This window comes from Stegostoma tigrinum, chromosome 13 (genome assembly GCF_030684315.1).
Source record: "Stegostoma tigrinum isolate sSteTig4 chromosome 13, sSteTig4.hap1, whole genome shotgun sequence".
Classification (NCBI taxonomy): domain Eukaryota; kingdom Metazoa; phylum Chordata; class Chondrichthyes; order Orectolobiformes; family Stegostomatidae; genus Stegostoma; species Stegostoma tigrinum.
Window position 1 is genome coordinate 25,163,657 of NC_081366.1, and position 16,173 is coordinate 25,179,829.

Here is a 16,173-nt window from a genome sequence, read left to right on the forward strand (position 1 = left end):
AGCATCAGTATACTTTCTGTTTCAACTTCTGAATCTCCATGTTTTTCATGTAATTCCTTACATTCATCTACATTTGCTTGTTTATGCATTGGCCTATTTCTTGTCTAGGCTCTGTGACTACTCTTCTGTCAATATGCTTTTCTTAGAGGCATATTTCTACTGAGAATTAAAATTTAAATTCAAAGCTTTGGCTTTTGAAAATTTAGATTATAAAACAGTCATCATTTAAAGTAAAACTTTTTTTGAAAAACATGTCCTATTATCAATTTGGCACATCTGAAATATTTTACAGTGTTAAATTTGTCTTAGAGACAGCCTCAAACACTTTTTTTTTCATTTTTCCTTTCAACGTTTAGTTAATTGAATAAACCAAAATAAAAACTAGAACTATGCACATCAATGAAACAACTTAATATATCGGAAAAAGTAGTCTTGCATTATTTACACAAGTAAGTAGTGGGCCGATGTTACATCCCAATTTAATAGCAGAATAATATTGCCTGTAGAATCCCAAATTTCTCATAGAACCACGTATTACATATTACAAAAAGAATAAAGAAGTTTGTTATTTCATCATTGCTGGAAGAGCTCAGCAGGTCTAGCAGCATCCATGAAGGAGAAAACAGAGTTAACGTTTCGGGTCCAGTGACCCTCCCGCAGTTCTGAGAAAGGGTCACCGGACCCGAAACATTAACTCTGTTTTCTCCTTCACAGATGCTGCCAGGCCTGCTGCTTTTCCAGCAAGTTTGTTTTTGCTCCTGATTTACAGCATCCGCAGTTCTTTTGGTTGTTATTTCATCATATTGGTTTTGTTGTTTTGGGGTATTTACTTGACTTACTTTTACTTCTTATTAATCAATGAAATCCAGTGACTTTATTGCTGCATCTGCCAAATAAAAGGCATTTTGCTACCACAACATATTGTTGAGAAAATCTCAATTATCTTGAAGACATCAGTTTATTACATTAGAAAAAGTGGCAAATAGTTTTCAAAATTAATTGAACATGGTGAGTTGTATTTTCATTTTGTTGAATAAAAATATATCCTTACATGAAGAGAAAATGAGACTTATGAAACTTTTCACAACAGAGCTATAGAATTGTTTGATATAAACATAGCAGTACAGACAGTTATCCCCTTAGAAAATGATGTTGGAACTGGTCAGAAGGTGCTGCCATCAGGGCAACAGTCTATCAGAAGTAAGTTGTTATTTGTATAATCTTTAACCTAAGGTTCTTTGAGAATCTTGTAATTTTAATTCTTAGCATGTCAGTACAGTTCTCCCTCACTGACAATCTATTAACTCCATTGGAGAGTGTTATCTGAATTGATTATTTTAAAACACTTAATCCTTACAGAAATGAATGCATAATATTGCACATATATAGTGCTAAGTTTATACACGACCTTGGTCAACCCAAAATTGGAATACAGTTCTAGTTCTCAGAGCTCTATTGTAAGATGTTTACTGGATATGTAGAAAGAAAACAGTGAAAATTCACTAGAATAATACAGAAATAAAAGGCCACAGTCGTAAAGATGGCTTAAAATCAGACCCTTTTCTACTGAAACATAGGGGTGATCTTATAGAGGGTTTCATGGTTATGAAATTGTGCAAAATGAATTGTAAAAGAATGTTTCCAATAGGTGATGAATTTGTAATGGATTCCTGGATCATTGTTGCATACTTATTTTCATAATTTAAAGCTGTGAAGTTAAGTTTACTCAAGATAATAAAGTGTGAAGCTGGATGAGCACAGCAGGCCGAGCAGCATCTCAGGAGCACAAAAGTTAAGTTTACTCGATTGGATTTGTATTCTTGCACTGCAACTTCCTTATATTCCATGCAAGTGTCCTTAACTGATAGTAACTCTCAAGAATCTAATATTTCAAAGCCCTAATGGCAGACATTTCTAATCTTCTATAACGATTCAGGGAAGACAGTACGTTTATTGGTGCTCACCACTACATCCATTGAATATCAAGCCTGGAGTCAAAAATCCGTAAGGAAGACACTTAAACTGATCGTTACATAATATCAAGAATGAGCTTGTTCTTCAGCAGAAGCACAAAATGATGAGAAATAAAATAAGCTGAAAGTTCACTATTTTCTAATTTGTGTCAACTGTAAAGAAAAATATATTACTCTGCAAGTAATTCAGAAAGAGAATAATGTGAAAAGAAAACTAATTCTAACGCAGTTCATTTCTTGACGATTCAGTCACAATCGATATAGGGTGACTCCATCTTTTTCGATTTCTGGAGGGTCATGAGTAATTAATGGTACAAGTGCAAGAAAATAAAATCCTGAAGATATTTGAGCAAAATTCCAAGAATTAATCAAAAGTAACAGTCTATATTACTGATCATTTACGAGCTTGGATCTGTTTATCTCACAAGAAAAAGGTAGTACTGCAGCTATGAATCAAGGAAAAATTACGACATTCACTGCATAAAAAAACCTGAAAAAATGGTTGGTAATTAATCCAGTAAATTACAAGAAATTCTGATAAACTGTCAAGTTCACTCTAGCCTTCTAGTCATCTCAATGATGTTATCAATATTTATTATGTAAGCAAGGATACTTTTTAAAAAAACATTAGATATATCTAAACATTGAGTGTGCTTCATCTACACCTGTTTTTCATAAATAAATCCTAATCTCTCATTTAACCATCATTCCATCTTCAAGGTTGGACTTTTGAGGTGACATTTCTGCAATGAAATATTTTGATCCCTGTTTTCTAAAAATATATATTTTACACAATTTTTTTAAAATCAAATTAACGGTGTGAACAAAGAAATCATTCAATAAAAATAAACTTATTATATATTGCAGTGTTTTACTTCAAACCACAATGACCACACAAAATAAATCTTCTCCAAAATATTTTCAGGACTGAACTCAAGAAAGTTAACAATATGTTACAAGATTCCAACACACACCCCACAGTATTTCCCGGTTTACAAGAGTCAAATCAAAACCAGCCTTGATATTATATTCAATAACATGTTAAGGTCATAAAATATTTGACAAGGACAGGAGTGCAAAATATGAAAAGCAGAATCAGTCCACTAAATTCAGTTCTTCAAAGAGAAATTGTCCAGTTTACATCAAATTAAACTGTTGTAATTCTGTGTTATTCCTAACTTTCTTCAGTGGATATTTTCAATTGTTATGTATTATAAAGAAATTATATGTAAAACAGTATTTCAACACTGTAACATATTTTGCCCCCAAGAAATTATGTTTTCATTTAACTGTGTACTGTGCATATATTTTGTAAGAAAATCAATATATCTATTATTTTTGTATGCATGATATTGCAATATTGTTTGGTTGCACACACATGTAACATATGACATGGCAAGTTATATATTACTTCCCATTTCCATGGTGTCTTTTGAAAGGTATACAATCCAATACACCAGATTAAAAGCTCCAAATGATAACGGGAAAAGGATCCTGGCATACTGGTCTATCTTGCTGGTGCCAGTATGAGATTGTGGTTGAGCAGATGGAGGTAGACCAGGAGCAGAATATGAAACTGGTGCGACATTGCTGTTAGGATCTGGTTCTACATTGGCTGCTGACTCTTTCTGAGGTGCCATGGAGTTAAATCTTTTCTTTAAGTTGGAATTGGAATCAGAATGCTACAAAACAGAAATGAAAACATTTTTAGTAAACAGAGTGAAATTATCTTCTTTCTAGTAAAGTTATTATGGCCTGGTTTCACGATTTGGAAGGAGTAGGCTTCAGATTCCCAGGCTCTAGATTGAAGATTTGGGAGGAGCCCATTTCGGGAACATTAGCTGATCCACAGGCATTGAACAGCAAATGGAGTTCAAGGAAACCTGTTCAAGTCTGAATAGTGATTCAGGAGCTACATCTAGAAGGAGGAAAAGATCATATACAGTGGAAAGGACCTTTTCTTTATGCATCATGACAGGACTAATATAAAAAGAGATAACAAGGTGTAGAACTGGATGAATACAGCAGGCCAAGCAGCATCAGAGGAGCAGGAAAGCTGACATTTCAAGTTAAGACCCTTCTTCAGAAAATGAAGAAGGGTGAGGACCCGAAACGTCAGCTTTCCTGCTCCTCTGATGCTGCTTGGCTTACTGTGTTCATTCAGCTCTACACCTTGTTATCTCAGATTCTCAAGCATCGACAGATCCTACTATCTCAGAAGTAATATAACATTACCTTAATGAGCATCGTCAAAGATCAAGATGACAGAGTAACAAGGAAAATTTACAACCCTTTCAACAAAAGGGCAGAAGCAAATGATTGAGAAGTGTTTGTAGCTGCAACAAATTGGAAGATAAATCAATAACAGAAGCTAAACTATAAAATCAGAAATGTTGAAAGAATGTGGTCTGTATTGAGAGGTTTCAAATAGAGGTCTGCTGGCTACACCACACATTTATAGAATATCTCTTACAAGACTGACAGCCAGATGTTTTGTGGAATGCCTGAGGTATAAAGAGACCAGAGTAGGCTCACTTACAGTGTGAATGGCCGTTTTGAATTTTTTTTTGGCCACTTTAGCTATCTATTCAAAGAGATGCAAATTCCACACGTTTAAAAGCAGCTTTCTAGCAGGGTAATATGCTTCACAAAGAAGTATTTCACCAGCCTCCAAAAGAAGCATCTGATACAGAAGGGAAATTCTGGAAGTTTAATGATTGTGTTGAGAGATTGAATGGCACTTCTTGAGTGTGGTACATTTTAGTTAAGGCTGTCCTTTTAAAGTTAAGCTGTACACAATTCAAGGGGAATTCTGTGGCATTTTCCTAGCACTATGGTGGAAAACTTTCACCTGTCTTTCTAACACAATTTCTTCTGTAGTGTTACTAAGGAGTTTGAAAAGAATGTTATTGATCAAATGAGGAAGGTATTTAAAATTGGTAACCTCATAACTGGTGTTTTTAAATATGTTGATTTGGAGATAAAGCAGGGTGAGTCAGCTGTAATTTGACATCAACAATGCAACTTGGAGAATGCTAATCCCATCATAATTGGTAATGTCAGGACAACATAAAAAGATGTTGCTGCCTCCAAAGATGAAATGAAACAATTGTGCAGTCTTATCCGACAGCTCAGTTTGTTAGGTACACAGATAAGATCAGATGCAAGTTTTGGTAAGTTAGTTTTGTTATGCAAAACCTAAGGTTTGAGGGCATTTGGAGCTTAAATGAAACATTTAAAAGATAGCGCAGTGCAGTGCAGTGCAGGTACACCCACAGTGCCATTACGGAGGGAGGTCCAGGATTTTCACCTAGTGAAACTGAAGAAATGGCAATATATTTCCATGTCTGATAGTGGGTAATGTGGAGAGGAATTTGCAGGTGGTGGAGGTCCCATCTTTCTGCATCCCTTATTCTTGTAGATGGCAGTGGTCATGGATTTGGAAGGGACTGTCTGAAGACACTTGGTGAATTTCTGTCGGGCCTCTTATAAATGGTGCATAGTACTGCTACAAAGCATCAATGATAGAGGGAATGAATGTCTGTGGATGTGGTGTTAATCAAGCAAGCTCCTTTATCCTGCATGGTGTCAAGCTTCTTGAGTATTGTTTGAGCTGCCCTCAACTGGGCAAGTGGGAGTATTCCAGCAGATGTGGACAGGCTTTAGGAGTCAGGAGGACAGTTACTCGCTTTCTCAATTTCTGGCCAATGTTAACTCCTATCATGTTGTGAGTAGGGGAATCAGTAATAGTTTCTTAAAAATTCATTTGTGGGGCATGGGTGTCACTGGCTGGGCTAACATTCATTGCCTGTCCCTTGTTGCCCTTGAAAAGGTGGTGACCATCCCTCTTGAATCGCTGCAGTTCAAGTGCTGTACGATGACCCACAGTGCCATTATGGAGATAATTCCACAATTTGGCCCAATGACACTGAAGGAATTGCAAAGCATTTCCAAGTCAGGATGGTGATACGATTGAATATCAAGTGGCAATGGTTTGACTTTCTCTTGTTGAAGGTGGTCATTATCTGGCATTTGTGTGGTACAGATGTTACTTGTCACTTGTCAGCACAAGCCTGCACATTGTTCAGATTTTGCCATTGAGCATGAACTACTTTAGTATCGGAAGATTTGCAAATAGTGCTGAATATTGTACTCATCAGTGAACATATCCACTTCTGACTTTGTGGTTCATTGATGTAGCAGCTGAAGACAGGTAAGCCAAGAATGAATAAGGATCTACTCCTGCTCTATAGTCAACAACAACATAATATAAAAAAAATGAGATAGTCACCTTATTCCACCCTTGCAGTTCAGACTCTTGATCCTCAGAATTGTTTTTTTCAAAACCTTTGTTTTCCAACCATAATATTTCTGCAGAATTGTCTCTTTGTGAATGAATGTGTGTGTTTGGATTTAAGGGAGATACAATTCAATAATTGCATAACAGAGGTTAATAATTTTTTTCACGTGTTAAGGGATGTTTGTTTCCAATAAATAAAATTTTCTTTCTTGTTTAGTGATGAAATTTTGCATTAGTTTTTCTTAATTTTAGACAGTGGTAAAAGCCAGGCAACAATCTTAGCTATTCAATTGGTCATTTATACATTTGCGTTGGCTCATGGAATAGTGAGATTGTTTATCAGTGACCTCTTCACAAAAGATCCCTGTTACTACAATCTTCGATTCAGTACTAAGGAAATACTGTCTATTCAATGGAAAACCACATTTTTGGCATTTTTATATTTCTGGAAATTCTTCCATAATATTCATTTTATACTAGGTTTTGAAAATATTATAGATATTACAAATTTATGTATGAACTGATATTTTCACTTTTTTATAATATAAACATAATCACAATCAATCAATGACAGCAAGCTACTTGCGATCAAAATTAAGAGAAGGACATTGTACAAATCTTGCTCAACATTTTTTCAGGGGATCTTATTAAAGTGTAGTCAGAAAAGCAGATCTGGCACATCAGTTCAAATGTCAGTCCATTTAACTAAGTCATTTTGGATACAAAACTTCCATCCATTCCATTTGAGAGTGCCTTCTATCTTCTTTTCAATCTTTCGGGAGTGGAAGCTGCAGACTGTCTTTCAGAACTACCCTAAAAAGATGTTTTGGACTGCGCTACCTCTGCACGGTGGCTGCAATCTAGGCTGTCTTGCTGGTAGGTACAGGACCAACACGAATAGAGTTGCGGTAATGGAAGCACGTATGCTGTTATCATGAAAGGGATGTGCAGATTACTGCCAACTCACTAGGCCAGTTTTCAACTATTCTTGTTAAAAAGGAGGACCTTGCCAAACATTTTCAATACTCGTGCCCAGTTTAACAGTTCGTGGCAGCAAACTGAGTTTGCAGGGCTTAAGTCTGAGCATTCCCTGCAGCATCTGACGCGAGTGTTGCATTTTGTGAACCAGTAGGTGATCCATGTATCTTTCATGGAAGAGGGCCTTTCAAACATAATTTAGTAGCATTAGGCTTCCCCAGGATTAAGGGCCCTGGTGGCAAAAATCTTGCCCTTTGAAAGTTGCATCAGCCAAACTGAGGCTGGCAGTTCTCAGTTATTACAAATTGTGTATTCTTCTGCAGAAACTTTGCCAGGAACTGGTGTTGGATCCCTGGACTTGGGTGAGCTAGAGTATGATGGGAGTTGGTAGATGGGGAGGATCAAAGTTAAGGATAGTAGGGTGGCTATCAGCCATCCTCCATTAGCCTGGCATCCTCCAACCACTCACCATGGTGCCAGATTCATGTTCACAGCTGACACTTCTATTCAACTGCACTTTCATGCCTGCTCCCTATACCCATGATTTTGAGGAACCAAAATCGGCCTCAAAAGTAATCAATAACAGAGCATCCATTAATATCTCAGGTTAGAAATTCCAATTCACTCTGTCATGTTGTGCCACTCCTATGATGACCCACCTCAAAATCATTTTCAAAATTACTTTGAGAATTTGCTTCTGCCAAATTAGATCTCCAATTTGAGGTCCAGGCTAAATTGGCTTTAAGAAGCACTGGCTGTTGCAAACTTATGGTAGCTTTACGAGATTTTGTGTCTACTGTTCAGGTGTGAATCTACTCAACAGTGCACTTAGTGCTAGCAACACAATGCAATCATAAAATGAAACAGTAGCATAAAGTTTGTTGTTTGTGTAACATGATCCCATCATCCATGCACTGGCATCATCAAAACATACAGCTAAGAATTTCAGTTGCTGACATATTAAATAAAATGTAGAAAATTCATGGTGTGATTTATATTAAATTTATTTCATACATCATCTTGATCAGAGATTCTTTGGCAAATAGATAAAGCCATATTTTAATTTTGTTTTTGAAAACAGGGTTTTAAAAAAAGTTATGCTGGGGCCAGTTTTACATTTTTTTCTTTGAAATTATATAAAGTTAGCAATCATACTGTATAACACCGTCTTTGGAAACAAAATTAACAATACTTTTACTATAATGGATAAGATGGCAACATCTACAAATGGTGTGTTATCGTGATTTTGCCTTTTCATGTCAACAAATATAAACTCACTTACCGATACTATCTCCTCTGATTCAGGCACTCCCGTTACTGTTGATAATAATGCTGTTGTTTGTGTTGCTTTCTTGAGGGCTTTTTGAGCCTGAAAATTTGTGAAATAGTTTACAGCTGCAAATTCGATGAGTGCAGAAAAGACAAAAGCGAAACAAACAGCTATGAACCAATCCATAGCAGTAGCATAGGACACTTTTGGTAGTGAGTGGCGTGCGCTGATACTTAGGGTAGTCATGGTTAAAACTGTAGTAATACCTTTAAAAATTTAAAGAGGAAAAAATTAATCTACTCTTTTTGGCATTGATACTAAAACAAATGATTGTTTACTTCATTTTCTTCCATCCCGTATGTTACATAAATGAACACTGAGCATTATCTTTGACCAACAACGTATAGAAGTAGCCTATTCCTTAATGTCCACCATGTGTGTCTATTTCTTATCACTGATCTGAAACATTTAATAAGACTGTCAATTTTCTTTTAATTCATCCCAGTGGTGGGATATGGGCACCACTGATTAAGCCAACATTTAATGCTCAATGTTAATTACAATTAAAAGTCAACCACATTGCTGTGGGTGTGGAATTATGTGTAGGCCTCACCAGGTAAGGACGGAAGGTTTCCTTCCAGAGAGGACACTAGTGAACCAGCTGTCTTTTTTTCCTTGACAATCAACAATAGTTTCATGGTCATCATTAGGCTCACAATTCTAAGAATTTTAGAACTAATTCTGGGCTTTTATTGGATTCAATTTCCACCATCAGCCAAGGTGGGATTCAACCTCATGGTCCCAGAACATTACTGGTGTCTCTGAATTAATAGTCCAATGATACTACCACTTGGCCATCACCTCCTCAAATATGATACATTTTGTGGTATGGGCCCGTGACCACTAAAAAGTAGAGTATAATAGTGCAAACATAATGCACGAAGGACTTCCTCAATCTGTAAAGGAAGAATATTATCATATCCATTCTGTACTGATTTCAAACTTAATTCTCAGCATTCAGCAAATTTTTAAATTCAATTTATCACCTCTTCCCACATTTTTTATTCACATGTGGGATGTGGGCATCACTGGCTGGGCCCGCATTTATTGCACATTTCTGGTTGCCTTTGAGACGCAGTGGTGAGCTGCCTTCTTGAACCGCTAAAATGTGCTGTAGGTAGACCCACAATGCTGTTAAGGATTTTGATCCTGCAACACAGTGAAGGAACAGCAATATATTTCCAAATCACGATGGTGAGTGGCTTAGAGTGGAACTTGCAGGTGATATTTTCGTGCTGCCCTTTTCCTTTTATCTAAAAGTGGTTGTAGCTTCGGAAGGCGATGTCAACGCATATTTGACCAATTTCTACCTACCTACCCCATTTCCCACCTATTAACCTCATCCCACCCCTTTGACCTGTCTGTCCTCCCCAGACTGACCTATTCCTCACTACCTCCCCACCTACACTCACCTTTACTAGCTCCATCTCCGCCTCTTTAACTTGTCTGTCTCCTCTCCACCTATCTTCTCCACTATCCATCTTCGACCCGCCTCCCCCTCTCTCCCTATTTATTTCAGAAATCCCTTCCCTTCCCCCATTTCTGATGAAGGGTCTAGGCCCGAAACATCAGCTTTCCTGCTCCTAAGATGCTGCTTGGCCTGCTGTGTTCATCCAGCTCCACACCCTGTTATCTTTGACCAATTTCTGCAGTGCAACTTGGAGATAGTACACACTGTGTTATTGAGCATTGGTGGTGGAGGAAGTGAATATCTGTGTGTGTGTGGTGCCAATCAAGTGGTCTGCTTTGTCCTGCATGGTGTCAAACTTTTTCGTGCTGATGGAACTGCATTCATTCAGGTAAGTGGTGAGTATTCGATGACATTTCTGACAGGTGCCTTATGGATGGTGGACTGGCTTTTGGGGTAGCAGGAGGTTAGTTACTTACTGCAGTATTCCTAACCTTTGATCTGCTCAGTAGCCACTGTTATTTACATAGTGAGTCCAACTGATTTTCTGATCTATGCTAACCCTCAGGATGTTGAAAGTGGAGGTTGCTGTGATGGTGGCAATATTGAATGTCAAGGGGGGGTGGTTAGAGTGCCACTTATTGGTGATGATAATAGCCTGGCATGTGTGTTGTGTGAGTGTTACTTGGCACTTGTAAGCCTAAGTCTTGATATTGCCCAAGTTTTGTTGCATTTGAAGATGAAGTCATAAGTTACATGACACCAGGCTAGTCCAACAGGTTTATTTGAAATCACAGGCTCTCAGAGCGTAGCCCTTTCATCAGGTGAAGGGTGAAGAGTGAAGCTGATGTCACCTGACAAACGGGCTACCCTTGAAGCTTGTGATTTCAAATAAGTCTGTTGCATTGTAACCTGGTGTCATGTGACCTCAGATTTTGTCCGCCACAGTCCAACAGTGGCATTTCCACATCTTGCATTTGAAGATGGTCAGCTTCATTATCTGAGGAGTCACAAATGGTACTGGACATTGAGCAGTCATTGGCTACAATCCCCATTTCTGAACTTACGATGGAGGGAAAGTCAATGATGAAGCAATTGACAATGACTATACCTAGGACAATACCTTCAAAACTCCTGCAGAGATATCCTGCAGCTGAGATCACCATTCTCGTAAGTATAATTAGGGATGAGCAATGAATGGTCTCCAAGCAGAAACATCCACATCCCAACAATAATAATTTAACAAGTACATGAAATGCACACATTTAGTCAGAAAAATGTATCACTTATTCATTGTTTCCTAATATAAACACATTCAACATTGATACAAAATTACAAAAATAGCAAAAACATAATGGGAGAAAATGTGAAAATAAAGGAGACAATGCTTCTACATCTAAGCCAGCATACAAATAGATTTACAAGTTGACACAATAAAAGTTTCCATACCCGCCACAGTACGAGCAGGGACAGATTCTTTGTTTATCCAGAACACAACTTGAGACAAAACTACAGTCATGATGCATGGGATGTAAGTCTGAGTGAGATAATAGCCTAATTTTCTTTGTAGGAAAAAATAGACTATTTGTATGGAGTATTCACCTGAAATGAATAAATGGTAATGGTAAATAATCAAAAACTGCAAAATGAATATTGTCGTAAGTAGGTGCTGTAAATCAGGCATACCAAATACTGTTCTAGCAGGGACGGACTCCTTATTAATCCAGAAAGATACTTGAGAGAGAATTACAGTCATAATGCAAGGAATGTAAGTCTGAATCATAAAATATCCCATCTTCCTTTTTAAGTGAAAATACACTGTCATCACTATGTATTCGCCTGTACAAAAACAAATATGAACATTTTTGAGATCATAACATTACATTTGTTCTCTTCATTCAGATTGACATTCTATAGACTGAATGATGCATTATGAATGCAGCATAAAAATCCAGAATACAGCATGAAATTATAAAATAGGATAATAACTTGTAAATGGTAATGGTATAAAGCACTGTTGTATGTCACTCTGACAGGAAAACTATATAACTGATCACATGCTTCCAGACCAAATTCTGTTATTAGAATGTACATACTTTAATTTGCATCAATGTTTTTACAATTAGCATTAAGAAAAATTGTCATACAATGAAGGCAACATTAACACATTCTGACAAACCTCTTCTGTACCTTTTCAGTAGTGTTAAAGAGTCATTCAATTGGAAACCATAAGTTAGTGCAGGATTGGGTTACACAGCAATACTGCAGTTTACCACTGTATTTGAAATAGAGGCAGACAATATAGAAACCAAAACATAGAAGTGTTGCTTAAATTACATATAATACTTCAGCTGTAATTACTTAAGGTATCTCACAATTGTATCCACTTACTTGACACTTGGAAATTTTAGTTGAATTTAGCAGGATGGTTCAACTAATTACCTTTCTCATGTAGGGGTCAGTTAGCTGGATAGCTAGTTTGTGAAGTAGTGATATTGTTAGCATGGATTCAATTTTCACACCACTTAAGGTTACCTTGAAAAAAACTCCTGCTTAACCTTACCCTTTGCTGAAGCATCATGATTGTCTGGTTAAACTACCACCAGACATGTATCTCTAATGAGAGAGTGATCCTCCGAGACCATGGTGACTGTACCTTACATTCATATCATCTTTAGGGCAGATTAAACACTGAAAATTCATTTCAAATGCAATGTTATATGTAATATGTGACTTCATTTTACATTGCGATCTTTTCATGCTATACCTATATGTATTCTCTTTGCTATGATATTCATTGAACTAAGGCTTCACATCTTTTCAGATCAAATAAAACGGTATTATAGTGATTCTATTCATAATGCATTAAAAGTACATAATAATACTCTTTTACAATACTATTTATTAAATTTTTTAAGTGCCAACTAATCGTTACCTAGAAAAATGAGATTAAAATGCCACCTAATAAGTACCATTTGTATGTCATGAATTATGTTGAATTGTAACAAGCATCTAGATTGAGATAATATAAGTTTCACTTTACATTTGCACATCATAGTTTCAATGTCTGGAGTCACTTGGTTTGGAATGGAGGTGATCATGGAAGGGAGGTCTACCCCAGGTTCCTGTTTTCCCTCTGCATTAGGCTTGGTTATTTGCATAGTATTGAGCCAGTTGGTTATTCTGATTTGCTCTACTCTGACATAATATAGGCTAAGGTGTGTAAAGTAATTCCAAATTTTCATTCACAGCTATGTATTAATACAGCCGAGTGCTGTACAGAGTGTTGCTTATCTCTCACTCTTCTTTGTTGACTCTTCCCTTTAAGCATTTTATTTAGAGTTGCTTCATCATATCAATGTTTGATTTACATTCAGCCTTTACTCCACATCTCCAAAGTGTGACCTCTAAAAGTGCAAGTTTTACATTTCTGCCATTTTCCCCCCAAAGTCTTCTCATTGTTTGAGTCTGTCAATTAGTTTTACCACACTACCTGATCTCATTCTTAGTTCAGTTGGTCTAGGTTGATGGTCTCTTCAGTTCCTGGACTATTAACACACTCTGAGCAATTGCCATAGAGTGTATCTTATACTCCGAATCTCAGAAGAAGTTACACAGATCATTCCCTTTGATCTCTAGAAATAGCAGCATTCTTCTGTTTCTCATCAGTCTCTCATGCACACTTTCTGTACCAGTAGTAAAGTGGTTAAGGATTTGGATTGATTTGCTTGCTGTAGTTATTTCACTTTGATTGCTTACATCTTTGATTCTCTTCATATAATTGTACATGGCTATAGTCTTCAACTATTATATCATGTCTGAATTTCTAGGATTTGAGTTTTGGGTTTGGCTTGTTAATAATTCTGCTGGTGATTGTTCAACAAAGCATTGTTCAACAATGTTTGTAAATTCAGTAAGGCTGATGCTTTATCCTGATATCTTGTCTTCAGCATCTTAAAGTTTTCTCACCTCTCAGCTTAACTGCCTGTGGATGGTATAGTGAAATGGCTGCATGGTAAAAAATGTATTATTTTGTGAATATTCCAAAGATTTATTAACAGACTGTGGACCATTACATGGTATTATTTCATCGGAAACACCATGCATTTAGTAAATAATTTTCAAAGCTTTTAACATGGAATCTGCTGGCATGTAATGATATCTACCAATCACCACTATGAATAAGCAGTTATTGTGTTGAAGCAGGTCTTCCCTCTGAAATCAAATAATTTAGGCATAGCACTTTGTAAGATCTAGCGTAAGTATGGCATGGTACAATAAAATATTCTGTGGCTTTGGAGATCCGAGGCGAACACACCATTAATGTACACTTGCTCTGCATTTTGTGATGTCTAAATGGCCACTGTGGAGACTTTGAAGAACCTTACCTCTCATCATCTTGCAATCACCAATCACATGAAGACTAACAAGGCATTAATCTTAACCTAAAAGACTATGTTTGAGAGAATACCTTGACAATTTCATTTGTACTTATCTTCTGTCCTTAAAAGTGTTCCAGATTCACAATATTTTTTCTATGTAAATAATATGTTGCTCCCTTTTTGACCACAATATAATCACAACAAAATTACAGAAATACTCTTTTCTACTCTTTTGGCAACTTAAGCGAACTTTATCATGGCCATTTTTCAGCTTACTGCAAGGACTGCTCCATCTGAAACTTTGGTATTGCCCTAAAAGTATGCCCTGCTTTGGACTCCTCTGTTTAACTTGTTTCACATAACACAAAGCATGCTCTTGGGCCAGATCATCATTGTCTATAAAATGTCCTATTGAGCACTGCTGGTTGCACCAACAACAATTCAGTTACAGACAAATTCATCTTTCAAGGCTCTGTAGCCAGATTTATCAGCTGATCTGCAAAGCTGGTTTTAAACTTGTCACAGATTCACTTTGTTTCTAACTTCTCTATTTCAACATCATTCCCTCTATAATTAATTTTTCTTCAGATTGAAGTGTTGAATAATATAACAGCTCTTTAATTGATGCTGAAATTTCATCAATTCCATGCCTCGTTAGGACATCAGCTACCTCTGACAATAATATGGACCAACCTGGTGCTTCTGAGCTTATACCTCCAATCCTGAGGCTGTTTTGTACATTTCATATTCGTGTTACCAGAGTTCTTAGCTCTGTCTTTGTTGTGGAACCTCTGTTCCCGAGCTGTTGGGATTGAGATAGTGTCTGTACTGTGGGTTTTGTCATCTTGTGCTTGCCATATTGTTCTGCTTCTTAAAGGCTGTTCTGCTTCAGAGGTTTCTGTTATTTCCTGCTGTGTATGCCTTGTTCTGATGCCACTATTTCTCTTCAAGGTGCACAGTTCCTTCACCATTAACTGAATATCTGAAAACTGTGATTTGAGTGTTTTTCACCCTTTCTTGTCAGTTGCTTCCAACCTCTGCTTGCTTCACTGCCCATGTTTTGCAATGGGGTCAATTATGGAAGGGAAGATTGGTTTGTGCCTAATCCGGTGCTTGGTTTATCCCAGTTTCCTATGTGTTGAACTGACTGGTTATCCTGATCTGTTCTATTCTAACAATAATCTGATGTCAGCATGCTAAAATAATTCTAGCTCTTAATTCACACTACATATATTGGTACAATCTAGTGTAAAGTGTTGCTTCTCTCACAGTCTCTCTCCAAACGCTGCTTATATCATGATTACACAAATTAGATCACTGACTGTCTTATATCAACCCCTCACTCCACATTACTCATTTGAACACATGCCTTAAATGTAATAATCATAGATAAGTGCATGTTCCAAAACAGTTACACATTAAATAATGTAAAGGAGAGGCCCACTTAGATTAACAATGTTTTCTGAACTCCAAAAATCAATTACTAATGTATATCACAAGTGATGGTAAAAAGTTAATAACTGTTTTGCAAAACAAATTCATCCTGCTTTTCAGATACCTATAATTTAAGGATATTTTTATATTTGCAAGTTCCAAGATGATGTGTCAAATATAAATGATGTGGAAAACAAAAAAAAACGCAAAAATATTGAGCAAATGTCAATACAAGTCCTATTCTAAACAGTTTACATGCCATGTGCAACAAGTGTGAACAATTTGGTTGGTTAAATTTAATCATCATTCTTTGGATAAATTTTAATAATTTAAAAGATGTTGTAGGCTTTAAAATGGGAGAGTGGGGA

General features: G+C 36.7%; 1 protein-coding gene across 6 annotated transcripts in view; it reads right to left on the reverse strand.

Moving 5' to 3' along the window:
- Window positions 1-709: 709 nt before the first annotated feature.
- The window catches only part of LOC125458207 (gamma-aminobutyric acid receptor subunit alpha-6), a 29,289-nt gene continuing 13,825 nt past the window's right edge, over window positions 710-16,173 (reverse strand). For 4 of the 6 annotated variants that reach the window (XM_048543244.2, XM_048543239.2, XM_048543242.2 and 1 more), the window contains exons 7-10: window positions 11,676-11,828; window positions 11,439-11,591; window positions 8,534-8,787; window positions 710-3,655 (exon numbers count right to left, since the gene is read on the reverse strand). In XM_048543244.2, the coding sequence (XP_048399201.1) occupies window positions 3,374-3,655; window positions 8,534-8,787; window positions 11,439-11,591; window positions 11,676-11,828 (842 nt within the window). In that variant the 3' untranslated portion in view covers window positions 710-3,373. The remainder of the gene's footprint in view (window positions 3,656-8,533; window positions 8,788-11,438; window positions 11,592-11,675; window positions 11,829-16,173) is intronic. The other 2 variants (XM_048543241.2, XM_048543240.2) reach the window with 2 other exon arrangements.